The following is a 23,211-nucleotide window of genomic DNA, read 5'->3' on the forward strand; positions in this document are numbered from 1 at the left end:
ATCCCATGGCAAGTTTTTAAACTGTACCCTTAGAAGTGACTCCATAGGAATGTATACAGAACTATACAGCTTTACAGCTACAAACTTAATACATTTCATAATTACAACTTTAGGAACATGGTGATTCTTCCCACCCTCCCACCCGTACTCCAACCCCTCTTCCTCCTCCCTCTCATTCCCACTCTTATTTTTTACTAAGATCTATTTTCAATTAAGTTTATACACATTTGATAAATTCTATATTAAGAGTTTAACAAGTCATTGTTTCTCAAAGTGTCAATTTCACTTCTACAGATTGCCTTTTTTGTGTCTATTGGTCATGGAATTATTTTTATTTTTTTGAATTTGCTGAGACTTGCTTTGTGGCCTAGTGTATGATCTATCCTAGAAAAAGTTCTATGCACTGATGAGAAGAATGTGTGTTCTGTATCTGTAGGATGAAAAGTTCTGTAGATATCTGTTAGATCCACTTGGTCTATAGTGTTGATTAACTGTTGTTTCCTTGCTGATTTTCTGTTTGGTTGATTTGTCCATTGCTGAAAGTGGGGTATTAAAGTCCCCCATCACTATTGTATTGGAGTCTATGCCTCCCTTTAGGTTTATTAACATTTTTTAAAGTAGCCGGGTGCCCTGTAGTTGGGTGCATATTCGTTTATTATTGTCAAATCTTCCTGTTGGATTGATCCCAGGGTCATTACATAGTGTCCTTCTTTGTCTCTCTCAACAGCTGTGATGTTACAGTCTGTTTTGTCTGATGCTAGGGTTGCAGCATCAGTTCTTTCTTGGTTTCTGTTACATGGACTGACTTTTTCCAGCCTTTCACTTTCAGTCTGCTTGTATCTTTGTTGGTGAGATGGATTTCCTGTAAGCAGCCAATAGATGGGTCTTGTTTTTTCAGTCCATTCAGCCAATCGTTATCTTTTAACTGGAGAGTTGAGGACATTTACTTTTTTTTTTTTTTTTTTGACAGGCAGAGTGGATAGTGAGAGAGAGAGAGACAGAAAGAAAGGTCTTCCTTTTTGCCATCAGTTCACCCTCCAATGGCCACTGTGGCCGGTGAGTCTCGCTGATCCGAAGCTAGGAGCCAGGTACTTCTCCTGGTCTCCCATACGGGTGCAGGGTCCAAGGACTTGGGCCATCCCCAACTGCCCTCCCAGGCCATAGCAGAGAGCTGGCCTGGAAGAGGGGCAACCGGATAGAATCCGGCGCCCCAACCGGGACTAGAACCTGGTGTGCCGGCGCCGCAAGGCGGAGGATTAGCCTGTTAAGCCACGGCGCCTGCCGCCATTTACTTTTAAGGTGACAATTGATAAGTAAGGACTTGGCCCTGCCATTTGTCTATCATTCTTCCTATTGTTTACTTTGGATTTCTTTTGTACTTCTCCTAGTGGTTTTTTTGCCTTCTCATTCTTTCATAATGGTGGGTGTCTTTCTGTGTTTCTATATTTAACACATCCTTAAGCATCTTCTGTAGGTTTGGACAAGTGTCAACAAATTCTTTCAATTTCTGTTGTTATGGAAGTCCTTTATTTCACCTTCATTCATAAATGCAGGCTGTGTGGAGTACAGTATCTGGGTTGGCAGTTTTTTCTGTTAAGACTTGGACTATATCTCGCCATTCCCTTCTAGCCTGTAGGGTTTCTGATGAGAAGTCAGCTGTGAGTCTAATTGGACATCCTCTGAAGGTAATGTGGCATTTTTCTCATGCTCATTTTAGAATCTTTTCTTTATGTTTTATTGTGGAGAGTTTGACTACAAAGTGTCGTGGTAAAGTTCTTTTCTGGTCATATCTTTTAGGAGTCCTATGGTTCCTCTATTTGAACATTCCTTTCTTTCTCCAAATTGGTGAAGTTTTCTGTAATTATTTCACTAAATAGGCTTTCTGTTCCCTTCTCTCTTTCCACTCCATCAGGCACTGCTATGACCCATATGTTTGGTCATTTGATAATATCCTATAGGTCTCCAACACTAAGTTTTCTATTTTCTTGTTTTTTTTTTTTCCTTTGTCTGACTGTAAGATTTCCAAAGACTTGTCTTCTAGTTCAGATATTCTTTCTGCTGCCTCCTTAAGTCTGCTGTTAAGACTTTCCACTTCATTTTGTATTTGATCCATTGAATTCTTTGTTTCTAAAATTTCATTTTGATTTCTCTTTATAGTCTCGATTTCCTGGGAAAAATTTTTTCTTCTTGTCTCGTATAGTTTTTTTTAGTTTATGGACTTGCTCCTGATTTTTTTAAATAATCCTATGATTAATTTTCTAAATTCCATTTCTGGTATTTCCTCGGATCTCTTTCTCTTTGCATTTTAATATTGAAATGTTGTGTTCCTCTGGGGGTTCATGATGACTTCCTTTTTCTTCTTCGAATTTTGGTTCTTATTTTTTGGAATTGATTTTTTTTAAGATTTTTTTTAAACTTTTATTTAATGAATATAAATTTCCAAAGTACAGCTTATGGATTACAATGGCTTCCCACCCCCCCCCCAAACTTCCCTCCCACCCACAACCCTCCCCTTTCCTGCTCCCTCTCCCCTTCCATTCACATCAAAGATTCATTTTCAATTCTCTTTATATACAGAAGATCAGTTTACTATATATTAAGTAAAGATTTCAACAGTTTGCCTCCACATAGTAACACAAAGTGAAAAATACTGTTGGAGTACTAGTTATAGCATTAAATCACAATGTACAGCACATTAAGGACAGAGATCCTACATGATATTTTTTAAAAATTGATTAATTTTCAATGCAATTTCCAATTTAAAACCAAGGGTTTTTTTTTTCATTTTCAATTATCTTTATATACGGAAGATCGATTCAGTATATACTAAGTAAGGATTTCATCAGTTTGCACCCACACAGAAACACAAAGTGTAAAAATACTGTTTCAGTACTAGTTATAGCATTACTTCACATTGGACAACACATTAAGGACAGATCCCACATGAGATGAAAGTACACAGTGACTCCTGTTGTTGATTTAACAATTTGACACTCTTGTTTATGGCGTCAGTAATCTCCCTAGGCTCTAGTCACGAGTTGCCAAGGCTATGGAAGCCTTTTGAATTTTCTGACTTTGATCTTATTCTGACAGGGTCATAGTCAAAGTGGAAGTTCTCTCCTCCCTTCAGAGAAAGGTATCTCCTTCTTTGATGGCCCCATTCTTTCCACTGGGATCTCACTCGCAGAGATCTTTCATTTAGGTTTTTTTTTTTTCTTTTGCCAGAGTGTCTTGGCTTTCCATGCCTACAATACTCTCATGGGCACTTGAGCCAGATCCGAATGCCTTAAGGGCTGATTCTGAGGCCAGAGTGCTATTTAGGACATCTGCTATTCTATGGGTCTACTGTGTCTCCCGCTTCCCATGTTGGATCATTCTCTCCTTTTTGATTCAATTAGTATTAGCAGACACTAGTTTTGTTTGTGTGATCCCTTTGACTCTTAGACCAATCAGTGTGATCAATTGTGAACTGAAGATGATCACTTGGACTAGTGATATGGCATTGGTACATGCCACCTTGATGGGATTGTATTGGAATCCCCTGGCACGTTTCTAACTCCACCATTTGGGGCAAGTCCGATTGAGCATGTCCCAAATTGTACATCTCCTCCCTCTCTTTTTCCCACTCTTATATTTAACAGGGATCACTTTTCAGTTAAAATTTAAACACCTAACAATAACTGTGTGTTGATTACAGAGTTCAACCACCAGTACTAGAACAAAAAAATACTAAAATGGATAATGTATTACATTGATTTTTAATTTTTTCTTCTGTTGACTTTTATTCTGGGGCGAGGGCTGGTATGTTTTTGTGGCTTCCTGGAATGTCTACCCTTCCAGTGAATACCAGGAGGTGTGTGGTGGGTGTGACCTGGGGGCTCTGGTCAGTGCTCTAGGGCGAGGTGAGTTTCCAAGGAAATTAATCTGGGCTACATCCTGCAGCTTTTCCCTTAGCCACCCAGCCCCAAGGTCTCAGCACCTAAGGTTCCCCCAGTCGCTGCTGGCATGGGCGCCCCTTTGTTTCTGGTAGTTGCCCAGCCACTTCCCTGTCGATGTCTGAGACAGTGGGGGCTACGGGCTGTTCTCTCTTTTCCCAGCTCTGGATCACACGCTACAGTCACTGGTCTAACACCTGCGCACTGCTGCTGCCAGTGCTGTATTCAGGCCCCTACCCTCACAGTGGGCTGTTATGTGCGCACCTGTGGGCTTCCCTGGTCGAAGTCCTGATTCAAAATGGTGTCCAGTATCTCTCGGCTGGGTCATGGGTTTTGTTTTGGAGAGATTGGTTTGAATTGGCCACCTCTCTCCACTGTACTTGGACCTCGGGTGACTGCCAGCAACCACCCCTGCCCACTTTTAAACATCATAAGCCTTCCTGGAAGTTTCCCCAGATTTAACGGCCTGTGTATGACTCCCAAAGCGAACTCTACAGGACGTGTAACCACCCTTTACTCTGGGAGCCTGGTGTGTGTTCATAAGATGCTCTTGCCCCTGGCTTTGCCGACGCAAACAAGTTCCTTTCTGCTTATAGCTGAAGTCACTGTCTGCTTGTTCCCACCGGCGTACACGCCAGACAGGAACCCTCGGGAATCCTGCCCAATGACAGGAGGTGCTCATTAACCCTTGGTTTCCTCCTCCTTAAACAAATACCAATTTTTGCTACTTTCTAATTTTTCCCTGTGTCTACAACTTAACACAATGTTTTTCACAGACAAATAAATAGATTAAAATTCTCATCAGCCTACGGTATGTGTGTACGATTCTAGAAATATTTTTTTTATTCAGGCAACATTCCTGCGGGTTTCTTTTTCACCTCATAGCTCATTGAAGCCTGCATTTTTGTGGTTGTGTTTATCCTTTTGCCAAGCCAATTGTTATGCAAATACCTAATAAGAGAATGAATTTTATAAATTTTTTTAGATGACTATGCTTTCAAATACATGTACCTAATCATATCCTTGTTTCTTTCGAGTAGTGAAATAGCAAAAACAGAATTCCTACTTAGGGAGTACATAAAATATGGATTTTTTCTGCTGAAATTATCTCCAAAGCATTGGCAAATGCAGCAAGCACTAAAAAGAGCGCAGGCATCCAAAAGTAAAGAGGAAGTCATCCTTCCAAAATTATTAACAAGTAAGTCGCGCATTCTTCATTTAGTAAACAGCCCTGATTCTAAAATATTCCGCTTCAATGTTTGTTATGTATTTAAATTGTCAAGATTTGTTAAAAAGATTTATTTGAAAGGCACAGTTACAGAGAGGGAGAGACAGACAAAGAGAGATCTTCCATCCACTGATTCACTCCCTAGCTGCTGTGAGAGTCGGGGTTGGGCCAGGCCAAAGCCAAGAGCCTAGAACTCCATCTGAGTCTCTCACACTGGCAGTGACCTAACCCTTAGGCCATCTTCGGCTGCTTTCCCAGGTGAATCAGCAGGGAGCTGGATCAGAAGTAGAGCAGCCAGGACTCAAACCTGTGCTCACATGGGATGCCAGCATTGCAGGTGTAACCTGCTACACACGACACTGGCCCCAAATTGTCAGAATTTCTTTCTTTCTTTTTTTTTAAGATTTATGTACTTGAAATTCAGAGGTGGGGGGGGGGGGTCTTTCATCCACTGGTTCACTCTCCAATTGGCCGCAATGGCCAGAGCTGCGCCAATCTGAAGCCAAGAGCCAGGAGCTTCTTCCCACAGACCTGAAACATCTAAAACACTGGATATATTTAGACGACACACTGGCTTTCGGAACTTTGGACACAAAGCAGCAAAGCAGAGTAAATCCGGGAGAGGGGACGCCCTGTGTTCACCTCTGTTCACTCCCCGGAGAGAGTTCCCAGGTGGAGCCCAGGACAGAACAGGCACAGATGCCCCGGGGCAGGAGCGTTTGCACCACCCCCTGTGGGCCCAGCGCCGCTCTGTTCCCTGGAGAGCGGGCTGCTAACCATTTCCCATCCAGCCACTGTGCGGGCCCTGCCCACTGAGTACTGAGTGTCGCAGGAGCCACGCCACCTGGTGGCAGCTCACCAACACAGTGAGGACCAGGCTCAGAGGCGGCCCCGCCCACCCGCGTCTGTGCTCCCCCCCCCCCCCCCCCCGCCTTGTTTTCCAGAATTCTCCGTAAGTTCAAATAAAAGAGACGGCACCCCGGAGGAGTCCGAGGGGATGTCGCTTTCAGGAGAAGGGAGGAGGAGCCAAGGTAAGTGAGAGCCACGTGGCCTGCCGCACAGAGGGGGAGCGGAGAGTATGTCCGCGGCAGGTGGCAGGGCCTGCACGCTGACCTGGGAGGTAGAGGGTGCCGTTCACCTCTCCCATCCTCTGAGGCTCCCAGTGTTCTCCAACATCATCACAACACTCAGAGCTGGGCACAGGCAGACAGAACAGGCAGAGAAGCTGGGAGGGAAGAGAGCCTGTGGTCCGAGTGGCCCCCTGGCCGCCTAGGCGTGCCCACGGTCCTTCCTGGTGTTCGTGGGGCGGAGGCCTGCCTTGTAGTGTTGACAGGCCCGCTCCATGGACCCGGGAAACCAGGCGCATGGCAAGCTGGGGAGTGCCGTGGGCCGGGTTCTCCGGGGAATGTGGCAGTGCTCGCCTGCCCACAGTCAGCTCCGGAAACTTCTGCAGTGCCACCATTCACTTCTGGTACATCCCCCCTGCCTCCTGTCTCAACCACAGACCAGAGATTTGCCCCAGGGGCTGAACACTGCTTGACTTGGTGGCCGCCATTTAAAACGCAGTACAGGTCTTGGAAATACCTAGAATCCCATCTTCTGTAGAAAACCCCCAAGATCTACACTCCGGGGCCAGGGTGGGGGCTATTCCCATGGGGGAGGGGTCAGTCCCCATCAGGTCCCTTTGCCTCCTGGACCTGCCCCAGCCTGTTGTCATTTGGATCTGCAGTCCCCCTACCCAAGCTGACTCTTTCTTGGTGACCCCATCTGTCCTTTATCCTGCTACCGCCCAGCAGTGCGTGCCCAGGAGGGCGGGGGTACAGCTCCCTTGCACCTGTGTCTGCCCAGAAATGACCCTGGAAGGAGCCTGGCGCCCTGTGCGCCCAGCTCGCTGCTTGACAAAGTGCATTGTTGTGGGTGCCGTGGTCCCTTTGGATGCGCCTCGTGGAAGGCATGCTTTGCATATTAGAGGCTCCGGAGTGGCACGTGCGGGTAGGCAGTGGAGTGATGTCAGTGTTCTCTCGTCTGTGAAATCTGGACGATGGAGCTTGTTCAGTCTAAGTCACACCCCTTAAAGATACTTCAGCAGTACGCGTTCGGGTCTCAGCTTAAAAGCGAAGATGATCATTTATGATGGCGATGGCATCCATCCGGCTCGCCATCCATTCTTCCTCTCACACGCCCTTTGTTTATCAGAAGCATACAATGTGCTGGGCATGTTTTAAGACCTGCAGTTCACCAAGGTGAACAGAGCATATATCTACACCCCCAAGCTATGCGATACAACAGGGCAAGTGACAGGCAACAAGGGCTCAGGAGACAGGAACCCCAATGTGATCTCTGCCTGACACATTTAGAAGACCCTTTCTACTTAAGGTTTACATGTGAGCTAGGTTTTGAAGTATGAGTAGGAGCTTGCCAGACAGAGGGTAGGGAAGGGTGAGGCCCACTCTGGTTTCAAGACAGAATCGGGGAACCATGGCTGGGTCCTAAGGGGACCGGCAAGAGGAAACGTGAGGCAGCGGGTGGGTTTGTGGGCCAGTGGAGGAAGAGACTCAGGACAAATCTTGGCCACTTCTCAGCTTCAACTCAGGGATAGGCCCACATCTTGAAGTGGGTAGCAAGTACACATAAGTGTGTGTGTGTGGTGGGGACAGGTGCACAGGTCACTCGTGCGTGGCAGCGGTAGGTCTGTCCCAAGACGTAATGATTGACGTGCACATCACTTTTTTATTTTCTCCCTTGTACCAAGGGACAAGGACTGATTTCTAATCACCTGTTATTTCTTCTCACCCCCACCCCCCCTTCGCCAATGGCACGGACTTCACCTGGACGTCTTGAACAGGAAAGCCACGCAAGAGGCCCACCCTCAACCCAGAGCCCAAGAAATCATCCGTGTCCAAGTACAGTGCATGCTGATTAACTCTCTTGGGAATGGAAAGGTTTCTAGAAAATCACTGTTGGCCTTTCCTCCACGTAGCTCGCACATCCCCAGCTGGGCTAACACCCACTGGAGGTGGCTCGTGCCGTGTCTGATCTCCCGTGGACTCCTGTGCGTTCTTTGAGAAGCCATTGCCACTTCCAGAAACCGACGGCCCCTGCCTCTGGGGTCTCTGCTGTTGTTTCCTAAGCTGCTTTGCCTATGGGTTCGCAATTTTGCCACATTGCTCAAAATTGCTGCAATTGCACCATAAACCATTTTTATCTTTTGTTGCTTCTCTTGATGATGGTTGACTCATTTATACTCATAATTTCCTAAGTTGCTAGTTCTCCACCCAGGCTACTGTGGCCCAGTATGGGCCCACATGGGCGCCAGTTCAAGTCCTAGCTGCTCCACTTCTGACCCAGCTCCCTGCTAATGCACCTGGGGAAGCAGTGGAAGATGGCCCAAGTCCTTGGGTCCCTGCACCCCTGTGGGAGACCTGGAGGAAGCTGCAGGCTCCTGGCTTCAGCCTGGCCCAGCCCTGTTCATTAGGGTCATTTGGGGAGTGAACCAGCGGATGGAAGATTTCTCCCTTTGTGTGTCTCCTCTCACTTTAACTCTGACTTTCAAATAAATAACAAGCTCTTTAAAATTTTTTTTAAAAATATAACTATATATATATATACACACACATATATATGTATGTGCGTGCGTGTGTGTGTGTGTGTATGAATGCTGGGACAGGTGGCACCCTGGCCCTGTGTGTGTGTGTGTATCAATGCTGGGACAGGTGGCACCCTGGCCCTGTGTGTGTGTGTATCAATGCTGGGACAGGTGGCACCCTGGCCCTGTGTGTGTGTGTGTGTGTATCAATGCTGGGACAGGTGGCACCCTGGCTGTGTGTGTGTGTGTGTGTCAATGCTGGGACAGGTGGCACCCTGGCCCTGTGTGTGTGTGTGTGTGTGTCAATGCTGGGACAGGTGGCACCCTGGCCCTGTGTGTGTGTGTGTGTGTATCAATGCTGGGACAGGTGGCACCCTGGCTGTGTGTGTGTGTGTGTATGTCAATGCTGGGACAGGTGGCACCCTGGCCCTGTGTGTGTGTGTGTGTGTCAATGCTGGGACAGGTGGCACCCTGGCCCTGTGTGTGTGTGTGTGTGTGTCAATGCTGGGACAGGTGGCACCCTGGCCCTGTGTGTGTGTGTGTGTGTATCAATGCTGGGACAGGCACCCTGGCCCTGTGTGTGTGTGTCAATGCTGGGACAGGTGGCACCCTGGCCCTGTGTGTGTGTGTGTGTGTCAATGCTGGGACAGGTGGCACCCTGGCCCTGTGTGTGTGTGTGTGTGTGTGTATCAATGCTGGGACAGGTGGCACCCTGGCCCTGTGTGTGTATCAATGCTGGGACAGATGGCACCCTGGCCCTGAGAAAGGGAGCTAGGGCAGCACCCCAGTGTCGTTGGCAGTTGCTAAAGGCAACAGAGGTGCTTTGCTCTGAATTCCTTGGGGTGGCTCCCTTTCTGTGACATTTGGAAGCCATTTTTTTTTTAAGATTTATTTATTTATTTGAAAGGCAGAGTTACAGAGGCAGAGAGAGAGAGTCTTCCATCTGTTGGTTCACTCCCCAAATAGCTGCAAGGGTTGCAGCTGGGCCAATTGGAAGCCAGGAGCCAGGAGCTTCTTCGAGTCTCCCATGTGGGTGCAGGAGCCCAAGGACTTGGGCCATCTTCTACTGCTTTCCCAGGCCATAGCAGAGAGCTGGATCGGAACTGGAGCAGCTGGAACTTGGACCAGCGCCCATATGGGATGCTGGCACCGCAGGCAGTAGCTTTATCCACTAAGCCACAGTGCAAACCCATCACTATTTTTTATTTCAACTATTTTGATAGGTGTATGGTCATATTTCATTGTACTTTTAATTTGCATTTCCCCAGTAGTTAGTGGGGTTTGAACATCTTGTCATGTGCTTATGTATTACTGTATCCTCTGTGAAATGTCTTCTCATTTTCTGACCTTTTTTTTTAAAGATTTTATTTATTTATTTAAGAGGTGGAGAGACAGAGAGAAAGGTCTTCTATCCGCTGGTTCACTCTCCAAGTGGCCACAAGGGCCAGAGCTGAATCAATGCAAAACCAGGAGCCAGGAGCTTCTTCTGGGTTTCCCACGTGGGTGCAGGGGCCCAAGCGCCTGGCCATCTTCTGCTTTCCTAGGCCATATTGGAGAGCTGATAGGAAGAGGAGCAGCCAGAACTAGAACCAGTGCCCATATGGGATGCCGGCACCACAGGCAGAGGATTAATCTACCACAGCACGGGCCCCATCGTTTTCTGACTTTTTAAAAACAGAATTTGTTGAATTTGGAGAATTCTTTATGTATTAGATTCTAATCTTTGGGTATGTGCAGTTTGCGGATATTTTCTCCCATAATGTTCTTTCATTCTCCTAACAAGATCTTTTGTAGAGACAAAATTTTAAATTTCAATTAAGTCCAATTTGTAATTTGTTTTATGGACCACAATTTTGGTGTCAATTCTAAAATCCTTGGCCTAGCCCAAGACCCAAAGATTTTTTGCCCTAAGAATCTTATAGTTTCATGTGTAAGCCCATGCATGACCCATTTTGCAATTTGAGGTAATTCGTACATAACGTACTGGCAAGAGAAAGTGTGACCCACTTTATACAAGGTGTCAGGTTGAGATTGAAAGGTTTTTCAGTTGATGGTTGTGCTTTTATCCTGTATACTCTGCTTTTTCTTAGTTCCCAGGTTCTGTTTTGCTTTGTTCTTAAAGACTCCTTTGGGGTTGGGCATTGGGCCTAGTAGTGAAGACACCAGCTAGGAAGCCTGCCTCCCACATGAGAACACCCGGGTCCAGTTCCTGGCCATGGGTCCTGACTCAGCTTCCTGTGACTGCAGACCCTGGTAGGCAGTGGTGATGGCTCGTGGACTTGGGTCCCTGCCACCCATGTGGGAGACCTTGGTGGAGCTTCTGGCTCCCAGCTTCAGTCTGGCCCAGCTGCAGCCATTGCAAGCATTTGGAGAGTAAACCAGTGAATGGGAGCTTGCTCCTTCTCTCTCCCAAAAGACAAAAAAGATTCCTGTGGATTTCCTGTGTGGACTGTCACGTCATCTGCAAACAGGGACAGTTTTCTTTCTTCCTTTCTGGTCTGTACTCTTGTATGTCCCTTGGTTTTTCTTTGCTGCTCTTACCAAGCTGAGTAAGAGCAGAGGGGACAATGTCCTGGCTAGCTCCCAGTCGTGAGAGGGTGCAGGTTTTCAGTGTGTGACGTTAGCTGTCAGTGTCCACAGCTGTAGACACTGCCAAGCTGACAAAGTCTCCTCTATTCCAGTTTCTGGGGAGTTTTTAATGAGACGTGCGTATGCAATGCAGTCTGCAGATTCCTGGAAGGCTGAGCTACCTGTCGGACTGTGCTAGATGAAATGAAATGAAAGCGAGTCTGTTGACAGAAAATGGCTCAGAAATCACTCCCCCTCCCCTCTTCTTTGTTCCTTTTGTAGCCGGCCTGAAAGCATCAGTTCGGAAGACAGCCTGGAATTCTTCCTAGATGAGGATGTGGACTTCGATCTGGTAACTACACTGTGCCTCTTGATTTGACTGTTGTGTCTGGTGAAAAGTATAGATGCTCATTTCTTCTTTGGAACTTAAACATTTCCATTCTAAATATTCTACAAATTTTCCAGAGATAATCTGAGTTTCCTACTGCTCTCAAATGGGAAGTATAGTCCATCTTTGTCATTAGTTTAAGAAAAATGTCTGTAAGAGGATAATTTAGGAGACGAATTCCTACACAGTGGTACTTCAAAAAGTAAACAGAAAAGTACTTCAAAAAGTACTTCAAAAAGTAACAGAAAAGTTCATTTTGGTGCAAAAAAAGTTGAAATCCATGCATACTATACAAACCTGTATACTGTGTCGTGATCTTCTGAAGTGTCCTCACGTAATCCAGAGTCTTCCTGTAGAAACAGCCACTTTCTTTCTTTTTTTTTTTTTTTTTTAATTTTTGACAGGCAGAGTGGACAGTAGAGGGAGACAGAGAGAAAGGTCTTCCTTTTTGCTGTTGGTTCACCCTCCAATGGCCGCGCGGTAGGCACACTGCGGCCGGCGCACCGTGCTGTTCCGATGGCAGGAGCCAGGTGCTTCTCCTGGTCTCCCATGGGGTGCAGGGCCCAAGCACTTGGGCCATCCTCCACTGCACTCCCTGGCCACAGCAGAGAGCTGGCCTGGAAGAGGGGCAACCGGGACAGGATCGGTGCCCCGACCGGGACTAGAATCCGGTGTGCCGGCACCGCAAGGCGGAGGATTAGCCTACTGAGCCACGGCGCCGGCCCAACAGCCACTTTCTGATTGCTCATTATTCTCTTGGGGCTTGAGCTACATCAGGTTGCTGAGCCATACAGTAGGTCAGCCTTCAACAGAACAGCCCTTTGTGGCCACAACATGGACCTTGGGCTAAGCCACTCTGCATATAACTACCAACATTTAAAGGAACAAAAACGACCCTCCATTTGACCTTTCACCACCTTAGCCATTTTTGAGGCGTGCAGTTCAGCAGTGCTGGCTACATGCACATCATTGCAACAGATCTCCCCAACGTTCCCATCCTGCAAAACAGACCTCTGCGCCCCCAGACCAACAAGTCCCTTCCCCCCTCCCACAGCCCCTGAGCAGCCCCCATTGTGCGTTCTGTTTCCAGAGTCTGACTACAGGTTAAGCTGCTGCTTGTGCCCACGTCCCTTACAAGGGTGCCTAAGTGGAGTCCTGCCTGTGCTTCTGATAGTTTCCTGCTCATGTGCCTGGGAGGCAGTGTTTTGAGATTTATTCACTTATTTGTGAGGCAGAGTTACAGACAGGGAGAGACAGAGAGGTCTCCCATCTGCTGGTTCACTCCCCAAATGGCCACAACAGCCAGGGCTGCACCAATCCGAAGCCAGGAGCTTCTTCCGGGTCTCCTCTGTGACTGCAGGGGTCCAAGCACTTGGGCCATCTTCTGCAGCTTTCCCAGGCCATTAGCAGGGAGCTGGATCAGAATTAGAGCAGACTGGACTCAAACCAGAGGCCATATGGGATGTGGGTGGAGATTTTTTTTTTTTTTTTTTGAAAGGCAGTTACAGAGAGGCAGAGGCAGGGAGGCCTTCCATCTGCTAATTCACTCCCCAAAATGGCTGCAACAGCCAGAGCTGGGCCAATCTGAAGCCAGGAGCTTCTTCTGGGTCTTCCACGCAGGTGCAGGGGCCCAAGGACTTGGGCCGTCTTCCACCGCTTTTCCAGGCCACAACAGAGCTGGATTGGAAATGGAACAGCTGGGTCTCAAACCAGCGCCTATCTGGGATGCCTGCAACTGCAGGTGATGGCTTTACCAGTAAGCCACAGCGCTGGCCCCATGGGGGTGGAGATTTAACCTGCTATGCCACAGCGCCGGCCCCTAGGGGGCAGTGTTGATAGCCCAAGTACTTGGGTTCCTTCCATCCACGTGGGAGGCCTGGGTGGGGTTCCTGTCTCTTAGCTTTGACCAAGCCCTGGCTATTGAGGACATTTGGGGGAGGGAAATAGCAGATAGAGAATCTCTATCAAATGAATTTTAAAAATGAATAAATAAACATTTTTTAAAAAAATAGATGGGTTGAAGTAGGGTTTCTCACCTTAAAAAAAAAAAAATAGCTACCTCACGTAAGTGTAATCATGCAATATCTGTCTTTTCGAGCCATCATGCATGATAGCCCCGAGGTTCAGCTGTGCTGTAGTGGAAGATAAGGTTTCCTCACTTTGTAAGGGTGACTGCTATCTCACTGAGTATCTGCCCCACACTTGCTTTAGCCCTTTACCCATCAGCAGATATTCCTGTCACTTCTACCTCCTGGCTACTGTAAATAATGAGCACGAGTACGCGAATGCCCGGGTCATGTTCTGAAAGCAATTTATGGCCGGCGCGCAGCTCACTAGCCTAATCCTCCGCCTGCAGCACTGGCACCCTGGGTCCTAGTCCCAGTCGGGGCACCGGATTCTGTCCTGGTCACTCCTCTTCCGGTCCAGCTCTCTGCTGTGGCCTGGGAGTGCAGTGGAGGATGGCCCAAGTGCTTGGGCCCTGCACCCCATGGGAGACCAGGATAAGCACCTGGCTCCTGCCTTCAGATCAGCGCAGTGCGCTGGCCGTAGCGGCCATTTGGAGGGTGAACCAACGGAAGGAAGACCTTTCTCTTTCTCACTGTCTAACTCTGCCTGCCCGCCCCCCCCCCCCGAAAAAAAGGCAATTTGCTTAGAGTAAGCCGTGTTTAGTCTTAACAATTTGGGAAATAGAAGATGATTAAAATGCAGGGGGAAAACAGCCTCCCTTAGCCCGCGTTCTGTGTCCCATTCTGTCTCCCTTGCCTTTTTCCTCTTTCCTGCCCATGTCCCCTCTTCTGCTGTGTCCCTTCTTTCTCCACTCCTCATCCTCCGCTTCCTTTTCCCAGCCCCTCCCCCTTTCCCCCCAGCCCCCACGTGTCCTCCTGCTGAGAGCCAGGTCTCACTGGGAGCCAGGCAAGGCTACTGCATCCTGCCCTGTCCCCCTCACAGGACGGACCCCCCCCCCCCGCCCCGGTACTGTCTAGAGTACACAGGTAGCAGGAGTACACAGTCCTCCCGTGTACACAGGTAGCAGGTTCATCAGTGAATTCTGTTCTTCGTTACCGACCGCTTAGGAGCCGGAGCTTTATTTCAAAGAGCCGGAGGAGCTGCTCCAAGTGCTCATGGAGCTGGAAGAGCAGAATCTAACTTTGGTCCAGTATTCCCAGGATGTGGATGAAAATCTGGAAGATATAAACAAGCGAGAGAGAATGATACAGGATAAAATGTAAGTCATCATAAACAAGTCGATTATTCCATGAAGCAGTGCCTAACAGGAAATGGCCCCTCCTGCATGTGTGGCTCCTTCTCCTGGTCTCTATGGATGGAGGCCGGGATTTCTATTAGAGTTTGCATTGCTGGGTGTGAAAAGGGGAAGTTGTATTTACACAGAATGGACTGGCTTTAGTTGAATTTTGTCCCTACCTCCTCTTACTTGTCAGAATATCTTTTCTTCTTCGTAATGACAAGAGGTAGCTGAAAAGAATTTAAATGGCAGCTACTGCCTTTGTGACCAGTGTCATCTTCACCTGTCACCAGGCTGTCCTTTCCTGAGATGGCACTTGGCCTGATGATGCCAATAAATGAGTTTTCCTTGATGTGATTCTCACCTAAATAATTTTCATCGTTAGATATTCTGTATGCTTTTCTAATGCACCTGTCCGCATGCCAAGGCTCTTACAGACAGAAGTGCAGTCAGGGGAAGGAGGCTGGACTAGGTGTCTCTCACAATTCCTTCTGACTCTAACATTTTAGCACACTTGTGACACTTTTATTTATTTTTTGACAGGCAGAGTGGATAGTGAGAGAGAGAGACAGAGAGAAAGGTCTTCCTTTTTGCCGTTGGTTCACCCTCCAATGGCCACTGCGGCCGGCGCATCTCGCTGATCCGAAGGCAGGAGCCAGGTGCTTCTCCTGGTCTCCCTTGCGGGTGCAGGGCCCAAGCACTTGGGCCATCCTCCACTGCCTTCCCGGGCCATAGCAGAGAGCTGGCCTGGAAGAGGGGCAACCGGGATAGAATCCGGCGCCCCAACCGGGACTAGAACCCGGTGTGCCGGCGCCGCAAGGCGGAGGATTAGCCTGTTAAGCCATGGCGCTGGCCCACTTGTGACACTTTTAAAAAGAGCATCAAATCACAGAGAACAGATCTGTGTATCTACCCCATTATACAAAGTTCTAGAACCTTTTTCAAAATGATCTGAGCTGGATTACCACATTTTTATTTTTCATTTTATTGTTTAAGGATTTATTTATTTGAGAGGCAGAGTTGGAGAGACAGGTCTTCTATCCTCTGGTTCACTCTCCAGATGGCTGCAACAGCCAGGTCTGGGCCAGACCAAAGCCAGGAGCTTCTTCTGGGTCTCCCATGTGCGTGCAGGGGCCCAAGGACTTGGGCCATCTTTTACTGCTTTCCCAGGCCATAGCAGAGAGCTGGATCAGAAGTGGAGCAGCTGGAACTTGAACCGGTGCCCATATGGGATGCTGGTGTCACAGGCAGAGGCTTTACCTGCTAGGCCACGACACCAGCATGAATGACTACATTTTTTTTGTAAGGTTTTTTTTTTTTTTTTTTTTTTAGGATTTATTTATTTATTTGAAAGAGTTACACACAGAGAAGAAGAGGCAGAGAGAGAGAGAGGTCTTCCATCTGCCGGTTCACTCTCCATTTGGCCACAACGGCCAGAGTTGTGCCGATCCAAAGCCAGGAACCAGGAGCTTTCTCCAGGTCTCCCACATGGGTGCAGGGGCCTGAGGAATTGGACCATCTTTTACTGCTTTCCCAGGCCACAGCCAAGTTGGATTGGAAGTGGAGCAGTCGGGACTTGAACTGGCACCCATATGGGATGCTGGCACTGCAGGCGGCGGCTTTACCTGCTGTGCCACAGCACCGGCCCCATTGACCACATTTTTAAACAGAAACTTCAGAACAAATTAATTTGTTCAGAAAGTAAGAATCTAAGACACGTTATCTCCCAGCCTCCCATTCCCAACTTTTCATCTTTGTATTTCCCAATCTTTCCAGCATCAGCTGCCCCCCAACCCCCATCCCCACCTGATTTTTTATTTTCAGGGATGGGGATGGAGCAGGCAGGCAGGAGAAAGGGATCATGGTAGAATCCACGTCTAGGGGGTCTCTGTGGGAATGTCAAGGGGAGGGACTCGGGGTTCCACCCTCCCACTTTCTAGATACTGATCACTAGCCCAAGCTGAGGGCCCGGCCGGCCGTGATAGGTCACACTGCAACTGGAGCTGCTGACGCCCCAGCTCTGCTCCTCTTTATCTGGGGGTCTGGGGGGAGGGACCCACACAGGTAGGAAGAGGGAAGAAAACGCCCTCTGATGGAAATTAACAGTGGCATTGTGTGTTTCTTTTTCTCATCTTAACGTGCGAAGCTGCATGTACCTTGGCCGTGTGCTCACACCCACACTCAGGTGTGACTTACCAGACACAGGATGCTGACCACGATCTAAACAATGTTGATGCGCGTGGCAATTTTTTTGTGCCAAATTGTGAATTACAGAGCAGGTTCTCTTCTTTTGCAATAGAAATACCAACGTGGACTTTCTGTTGGAGCAAAAGGCGATGCTCAAGGCTAACTGTGTGAGAGAAGAGGAAAAGGCAGCGGAGCTGGAATTAAGGTCCAGGCTGTTTAGTTTCGGAGAATTTAATTCAGAAGCTCAGGTAATCATTCTTTGCCTGCAGTAATTTTATTTTGGCTCTTGCTGGTAATAATTTGCATTTCTTGTGTACTCAGCCTCTGCATGGGGGGAATTAAAGCCACGCACAAGTCATAGCTCAGTGACAGAGACGGAAACCAGTTTGGATGTATCTGCCAGCATGTGATAGTCAGTTGGCATAGGCAGAACGCCTTGACGTTGGTGTTTGGAGTGTTATGCATCATTGCTCTAATCATTGTAAAGTATGATAGCGAGGTGTCCCCTACATATACATTTCTTTCAGTAAAGGTGTAAACATGGGAAACAGTTTCGCTGCCTGTGATCGCTGGTGTGGTAATTCCAGGAGCAAGCTTATAAGCAAAGGAAGCAATGACTTAACATGATGAACAGCAAATCAACGTCTACTCAACACCGGGCCTTGTAAGGCCTTGATTTTGGCCTCTTTGGGCCTGCATAGGTGGACTTACATGCTAGGACACACACTCACTGACAAGTTCATCTCTCCCAGTTGAACCCCTTGAGGGCAGGCATTGTCTTACCCTTTGCTCAGTTTAGTGTCCCCATAAAGGCGGTACTCAATAAATGTTTGTTGAATGATAATTAGCTTAGTCACCCACCACAAATTCCATCTAACATTAGTCTCCTTGAAAAAGCCTCACATCAAATAAAAATTAGAAGCTTATCCAGGGGCTGATAACAGTTCTGGTTTTAAACCTGATTTGCAAATGTTGGTAGATCTGGGAGAACTGTATCGGAAGATGACTGTGCTCTCCACGTGGGCAGGCTTGGAAAAGAAAAAGCTGTCAAAGGCACACATATTTCCTGGGTGTTCCGGTGCCCCAGTCAGCAAGGGATGGGTTGTGTGTTCCCAGAGCAAGGGTGATGCCAGCCACGTCATAGCTCTTCAGTGTTGCTTCTATGAAAACTTTGCTGCTAAGCCATTGTAAGTATGCAACTCAGTGGCATTCAGTACATTCCCAATGTTGTGTAACCATTATCACTGTCTATTTTCATAGCTCTCTCATCATTTCAATGTAAAAGTTAACCTTTTATCCATTATTAAATGTACAGTTCAGTAGTACATCAAACTGGCCCTCTAGTCTAATCAAACACTAAATCCCCATTTCCCCTGGCAACAGCAATTTCTGTTTTCTGTCTATGAATTTGACTAGTCCAGATGCTTCATATAAATGGAACTGTACAGTATTTGTCCTTTGGAGTCTAGCTTATTTCACTTGTAATGTTACCAAGGTTCCTGCATGTTGTAGCATGTATCAGAACTACATTATTTTTTCAAATTGAAAGAATTCTCTCTTTTTACTGAAGTAGATCATCGTTGGTTTATCCATTCTTCTACCGATGGCCATCTGGGTTGTTAGCATATTTCAACTCTGCTTTAAGTAATTCTTAAGGCAGGTGTTGTGGCACAGTGGGTTAAGCCACCACCTGGATTGCCAACATCCCACATTAGAATGCCTGGCTACTCTGCTTCTGATCTAGCTTCCTGCTACTGCACACCCTGGGAGACAGCAAATGATGGCCCAAGTACTTGGGTCCCTGCCACTCATGTGCAAACCGCAGTTGGGTCTCCTGGCTTCAGCCTGGCCAGGTCCCACTTGTTGTAGGCATTTAGAGTAACCCAGTGGGTAAATTGTTTCCCTTCCTCTTCCCTTCCCTCTGCCTTTCAAATAGAAAATAAACATCAAAAAATAAGTAATTCTGAAGCTAAGAGAAATGCAAAATGTGAGACACATAGCCGGGTATCTCCCCTCCCTCAACCCAAACCAGCCCGCTTTATCCAAATTTGGACAGCCATGAAGAAAAGTGGCTCTTCCCTCCAGATCATGCACTAGCTTATCAGTCCCTGGACTCCTTCTTTGTGCCTCTTCCCAGTCTCCCTCAAAGGGCACTGCTCTCCGGGCTTCTCTTCCATGAACATGGAATCCTGTGATACATCTGGCTTTTTTTCTCTCAGTACTGTGTTTGGTGAAATTCATCCATGTCTGAGTAGCACCTGTTCGTTCATCGAACATGAAACGGCACATCAGTGCTCCTGTTGTCAGTGTGCAGTGGCTCGGTGTCTGGTCTTACCCTTTTGCAGGAGGGGCTTGACGACATTGTGTAGAGTGGCCACACAGCAGACGCGGACTGGAAGGACGGATGACATGTAGATCTCTCCCCCATCCTCTCTCTAGTTTTGACAGCGATTCCTCCTGAAACATTGCTCTGGTCCTATCACTTCCCATTCACTACTGGGAGGCCTCTGAAGCCCTCCTCCCAGGATTGTCTTCCATAGTCCTGCCCCACTGTAGCTCCCAAAGACCAGGATCTCCTCTTTCCCCTCCTCATGGTCTTCCTCCAGGTGCCCTGGGCTGGGCCTGCCATCTGGTGGCAGTTCTAGGGCTCACTTCTTGGTCATGTTCAGGCCTGGGCCTTGACCCTGCCCTTTGCTCTGCTGGGCCAGCCTGTCAATCTCTACTACATGAGTTCTCTACTCACATTCCCTTATTTCCTCAACTGCCCTAATAGCTTTAAGGAAATACCTTTATTTTCTACTCTCCTGTTTGACAGTGTTGAATGTATTTTTAATTTATTTTATTTTTTTGCTTTACCTAGTCACACTGTGACATTCTGTCATGTGCAATGCACAGTATTTCACCTAAGCCATATTTTTATATTTTACTGTGTCTTCAAGGATTCTGAATGTAACATGTCCTTACATGAATAACACAGGAAGTGTTAAGGGTGAACAAGACTTGGGCTATTTTTTTGTTCTAAAAGGATCATTTTTTTTTTTTCTCACATAAATGGGAAATAGAAGTGTTACTTTCCAGAGAAAACGGGAACTTCACCGCAAGCTTAACTTAGGAGGTGGGAGACACAAACTTTCGGAAGCACACCCTTGGTATCAGACCTTGGCTTGTAATTCACGAAGTGTTGGTGGCTCAGGATGGAGCCTGTGGTTCCCGACAGGGTTTGCCACGGCTTCAGTAGCCACACCTGTCTTGAGTGTGTTATTTGTCCTTGGCTTTAGGGTCATTCTCATCTTCTTGGGCAGAAGCGAGAATTGGGGAAGGAGGCTACCTGGAAAACGATTTTCCTTGCCCAGCAGTTTGTGGAGATCCTCTTAGCTGCAAATACCGGGTCCCCAATGGAGAAAGAGAGAAGTTTTCTTTGGGTCCCAGGACACGTTACCTACCAGCTCAAGAATCTCCACCAGCAGTTACAATCGCGCAGTGGCGAGGTACAGGGATGAGCAGGGTTTGGCCTAAGCTTCTGTTGAGAACAGAATACTGCACAGGCTCTCCCAGGGAGGCAGTGCAAACTCCTGAAAAAGGCTTTGCTACGCCAGCCTGGGAAGCTGCTGGCTTGCCGACTTTTCCCTCAGAATGCATTTATTCAGCAATCGTTTATTAAGTGCACAGGTATGTGCAAGGCACTGTTTTAGATCTAAGCCCAAGAAGTAGCCCCTGCCCTCCAGGTGCTTACATTCTATCACAAGGATGATCATAGTTCTAGTAATTACAGTAAGACATATAAATACAGAAAGGGAGGGGGCGCACACATTCTGCTGCAAAGAAACCTATCAGCAGTACAGAAGGATTTAAAACGTAGATATTGACTTTCCTGAACGCTGTCAGAAACACAAAAATATTCAAGCAAAAAAGATACTAGTTTTTTATGCTGACAATTAGATTTTCAGAAAATAATCAAAAGTGTCCCTAGAGTAATGATCTAACTATAAATGATAAACACCACAGCTGCATTTCCCACTGGTCTATGTCATGTTGAAATTGTTCTTTTAAAAAAGGAAACACTGTTAGTAGCCTATGAAGGAACTTTTTCCATGTAATACAGTAAGAATTTCACATTTATTGAATGAGCAACCATATAGTGATGTTATGTTTTATGTCCTCCCTTTCCTTCTCTCTCTCAGGAAAAACTGATCGACTCACTTAGTAAAAAAATTAATCAAGTATACAGAGTCTGCATTGGAGACGCTGAGGTTGGCAGCCTCAACCCAGTTCAAAAGCTGGTCAAGGTGGAGTCTCGCCTGGTAGAACTCAGTGACCTCATCGAATCTATCCCCAAAGAAAATGTGGAGGCGATCGAGAGGATAAAACAGAAAGAACGGCGGCAAAAGTACGGTCCATATCTTATGATACAAATCTAGAAGATGACCTAAATGAGTAGCTAGTATGTTAGCTTGGATTCCACATTTTCCAGTTGTTTCTTGTATGGCAAAAACAGCCATATAGGCATGCCGTGGTGAAGCGAACGTGGCACTCTCCTCCTCACAGGGCTACTGTTTAGTGTGGGAAACACACTCATTGAACACTCTCAGGAAGCGCATGTCTCTGTGAAGGGACCGTAACCACAGGACTCACCAGGGCCAACTCACCTGGCAAAAGGGGTCTTAAAGGCTGGGGAAATGAATCTTTGGTTTGAACACAATTGCATGAAAATGTGTACAGAACCATCATGTGAAAGAATTATGTATGCAGTGAAGGACCCAAGACATAGACTTATTCTCCACTGGAAAACTCTGGGGAGTGGACCTATGACAGAATTGTTTGAAAGTGAGGGCCACAGAGTGGCTTTTCTCAGTGCATGACTGCAACCCTTGCACAGCACTTAGACATTAATTCATTTACTACTCAAAACTTCACGAGGATTATGGTCCCTGGACCCCCACCCCCACCCCACATCCTTGCCTGCTTGGGGCCTTTGAGAATGAGCAGACTGATTAATTTCCAAACCCAGTGACAGAGTTTTCATGTACATCTTGTGCTTGAGACAGTGACTACTCAACTGTCACACGACCCGTAGTATAATGTGGCAGGTAAGGATTGTCTATACGTGGGATAATGAACATGTGAGAGATTACAGAAAGGTGCACTGACAGCCTGCCTGCCTGGGTACGATTCAGGTTCAACTGTTCACAGCTTTGTGACCTTGGGCAGGCAGTAGCATAACCTCTCTAGTCTCAGCGTCTTTATCTGTAAAATGGTACTAATAACGGTACTTACCTCGTACGGCTGTTGTATTAAAAAAATTCCAAAGATTACGCCTCCCATAAGAAGCCCTCACTACTCACCACAGTAACAGCACTTGCATCTATCTTACAGTAGCAAGTACACTCTCACAGAGGCATAATTACAACTTGTTTTCAGCAGATATACCAATCTAATGCCAGTTACTTTCCATCTTATTAAAGAGGATTTTAGTTGATTTTCCCCAAGGTGTAAAGGTGCCTAATACAGCACCTAACTTTGCACTTCAAATGCCAAGTTAGTAACGCAGAATATAATTGCATGGTCCATTAAAATGGCTACTACTTAGTGAATGCCTTTCCTGCACACTTTCCTATTAGACAGTTTGCACAGATGATCCCATTGAATTTTCTCCTCACAACGAACTCTAAAAGAGATTAAGTCAAGCAGGATTTCTTGGTCTTAATTTGAGGATTATCATTCAAGATTAACTGGGAAGTACACTTTTGTGGCAATTCATAGTCCTATACACCTGTGACTTAGGTACTTTTCCAAATGTGTCTCATATCTCAGTTCTTTTAAAAGGGGTTTTCAGAAGGGAGAAAAACAACTAGATGTTAATCCAAGTGGCTACTGTACAGAGGAACAGTAAAATGTTGAAATGTAAGGTGGAGGGATGAGGACTGATCTCATTTCAGACCAAGATGTGAGCAGCTTTTACTTTTTCCAAAATGGTGAAATGCAATTTCGTTCCATTTCACAACAGAACTATTTGAGCTTTTCCTGAATATTCAAAAGCCATTATTAAGCTGAAGATGAAGCATGTCACTTTGACTT

At 46.8% G+C, this 23,211-nt stretch overlaps 1 protein-coding gene across 3 annotated transcripts in view; it reads left to right on the plus strand.

Annotated features, from left to right (window-relative positions):
* CCDC38 (coiled-coil domain containing 38) overlaps window positions 1-23,211 on the plus strand; it is a 66,833-nt gene that overhangs the window by 41,532 nt on the left and 2,090 nt on the right. For all 3 annotated transcript variants that reach the window (XM_062203095.1, XM_062203096.1, XM_062203094.1), the window contains 7 exons: window positions 4,976-5,133; window positions 6,108-6,194; window positions 8,009-8,066; window positions 11,600-11,669; window positions 14,780-14,931; window positions 17,249-17,384; window positions 21,318-21,523. In XM_062203095.1, the coding sequence (XP_062059079.1) occupies window positions 4,976-5,133; window positions 6,108-6,194; window positions 8,009-8,066; window positions 11,600-11,669; window positions 14,780-14,931; window positions 17,249-17,384; window positions 21,318-21,523 (867 nt within the window). The remainder of the gene's footprint in view (window positions 1-4,975; window positions 5,134-6,107; window positions 6,195-8,008; window positions 8,067-11,599; window positions 11,670-14,779; window positions 14,932-17,248; window positions 17,385-21,317; window positions 21,524-23,211) is intronic.

Source organism: Lepus europaeus, chromosome 10, assembly GCF_033115175.1.
Source record: "Lepus europaeus isolate LE1 chromosome 10, mLepTim1.pri, whole genome shotgun sequence".
Lineage (NCBI taxonomy): Eukaryota > Metazoa > Chordata > Mammalia > Lagomorpha > Leporidae > Lepus > Lepus europaeus.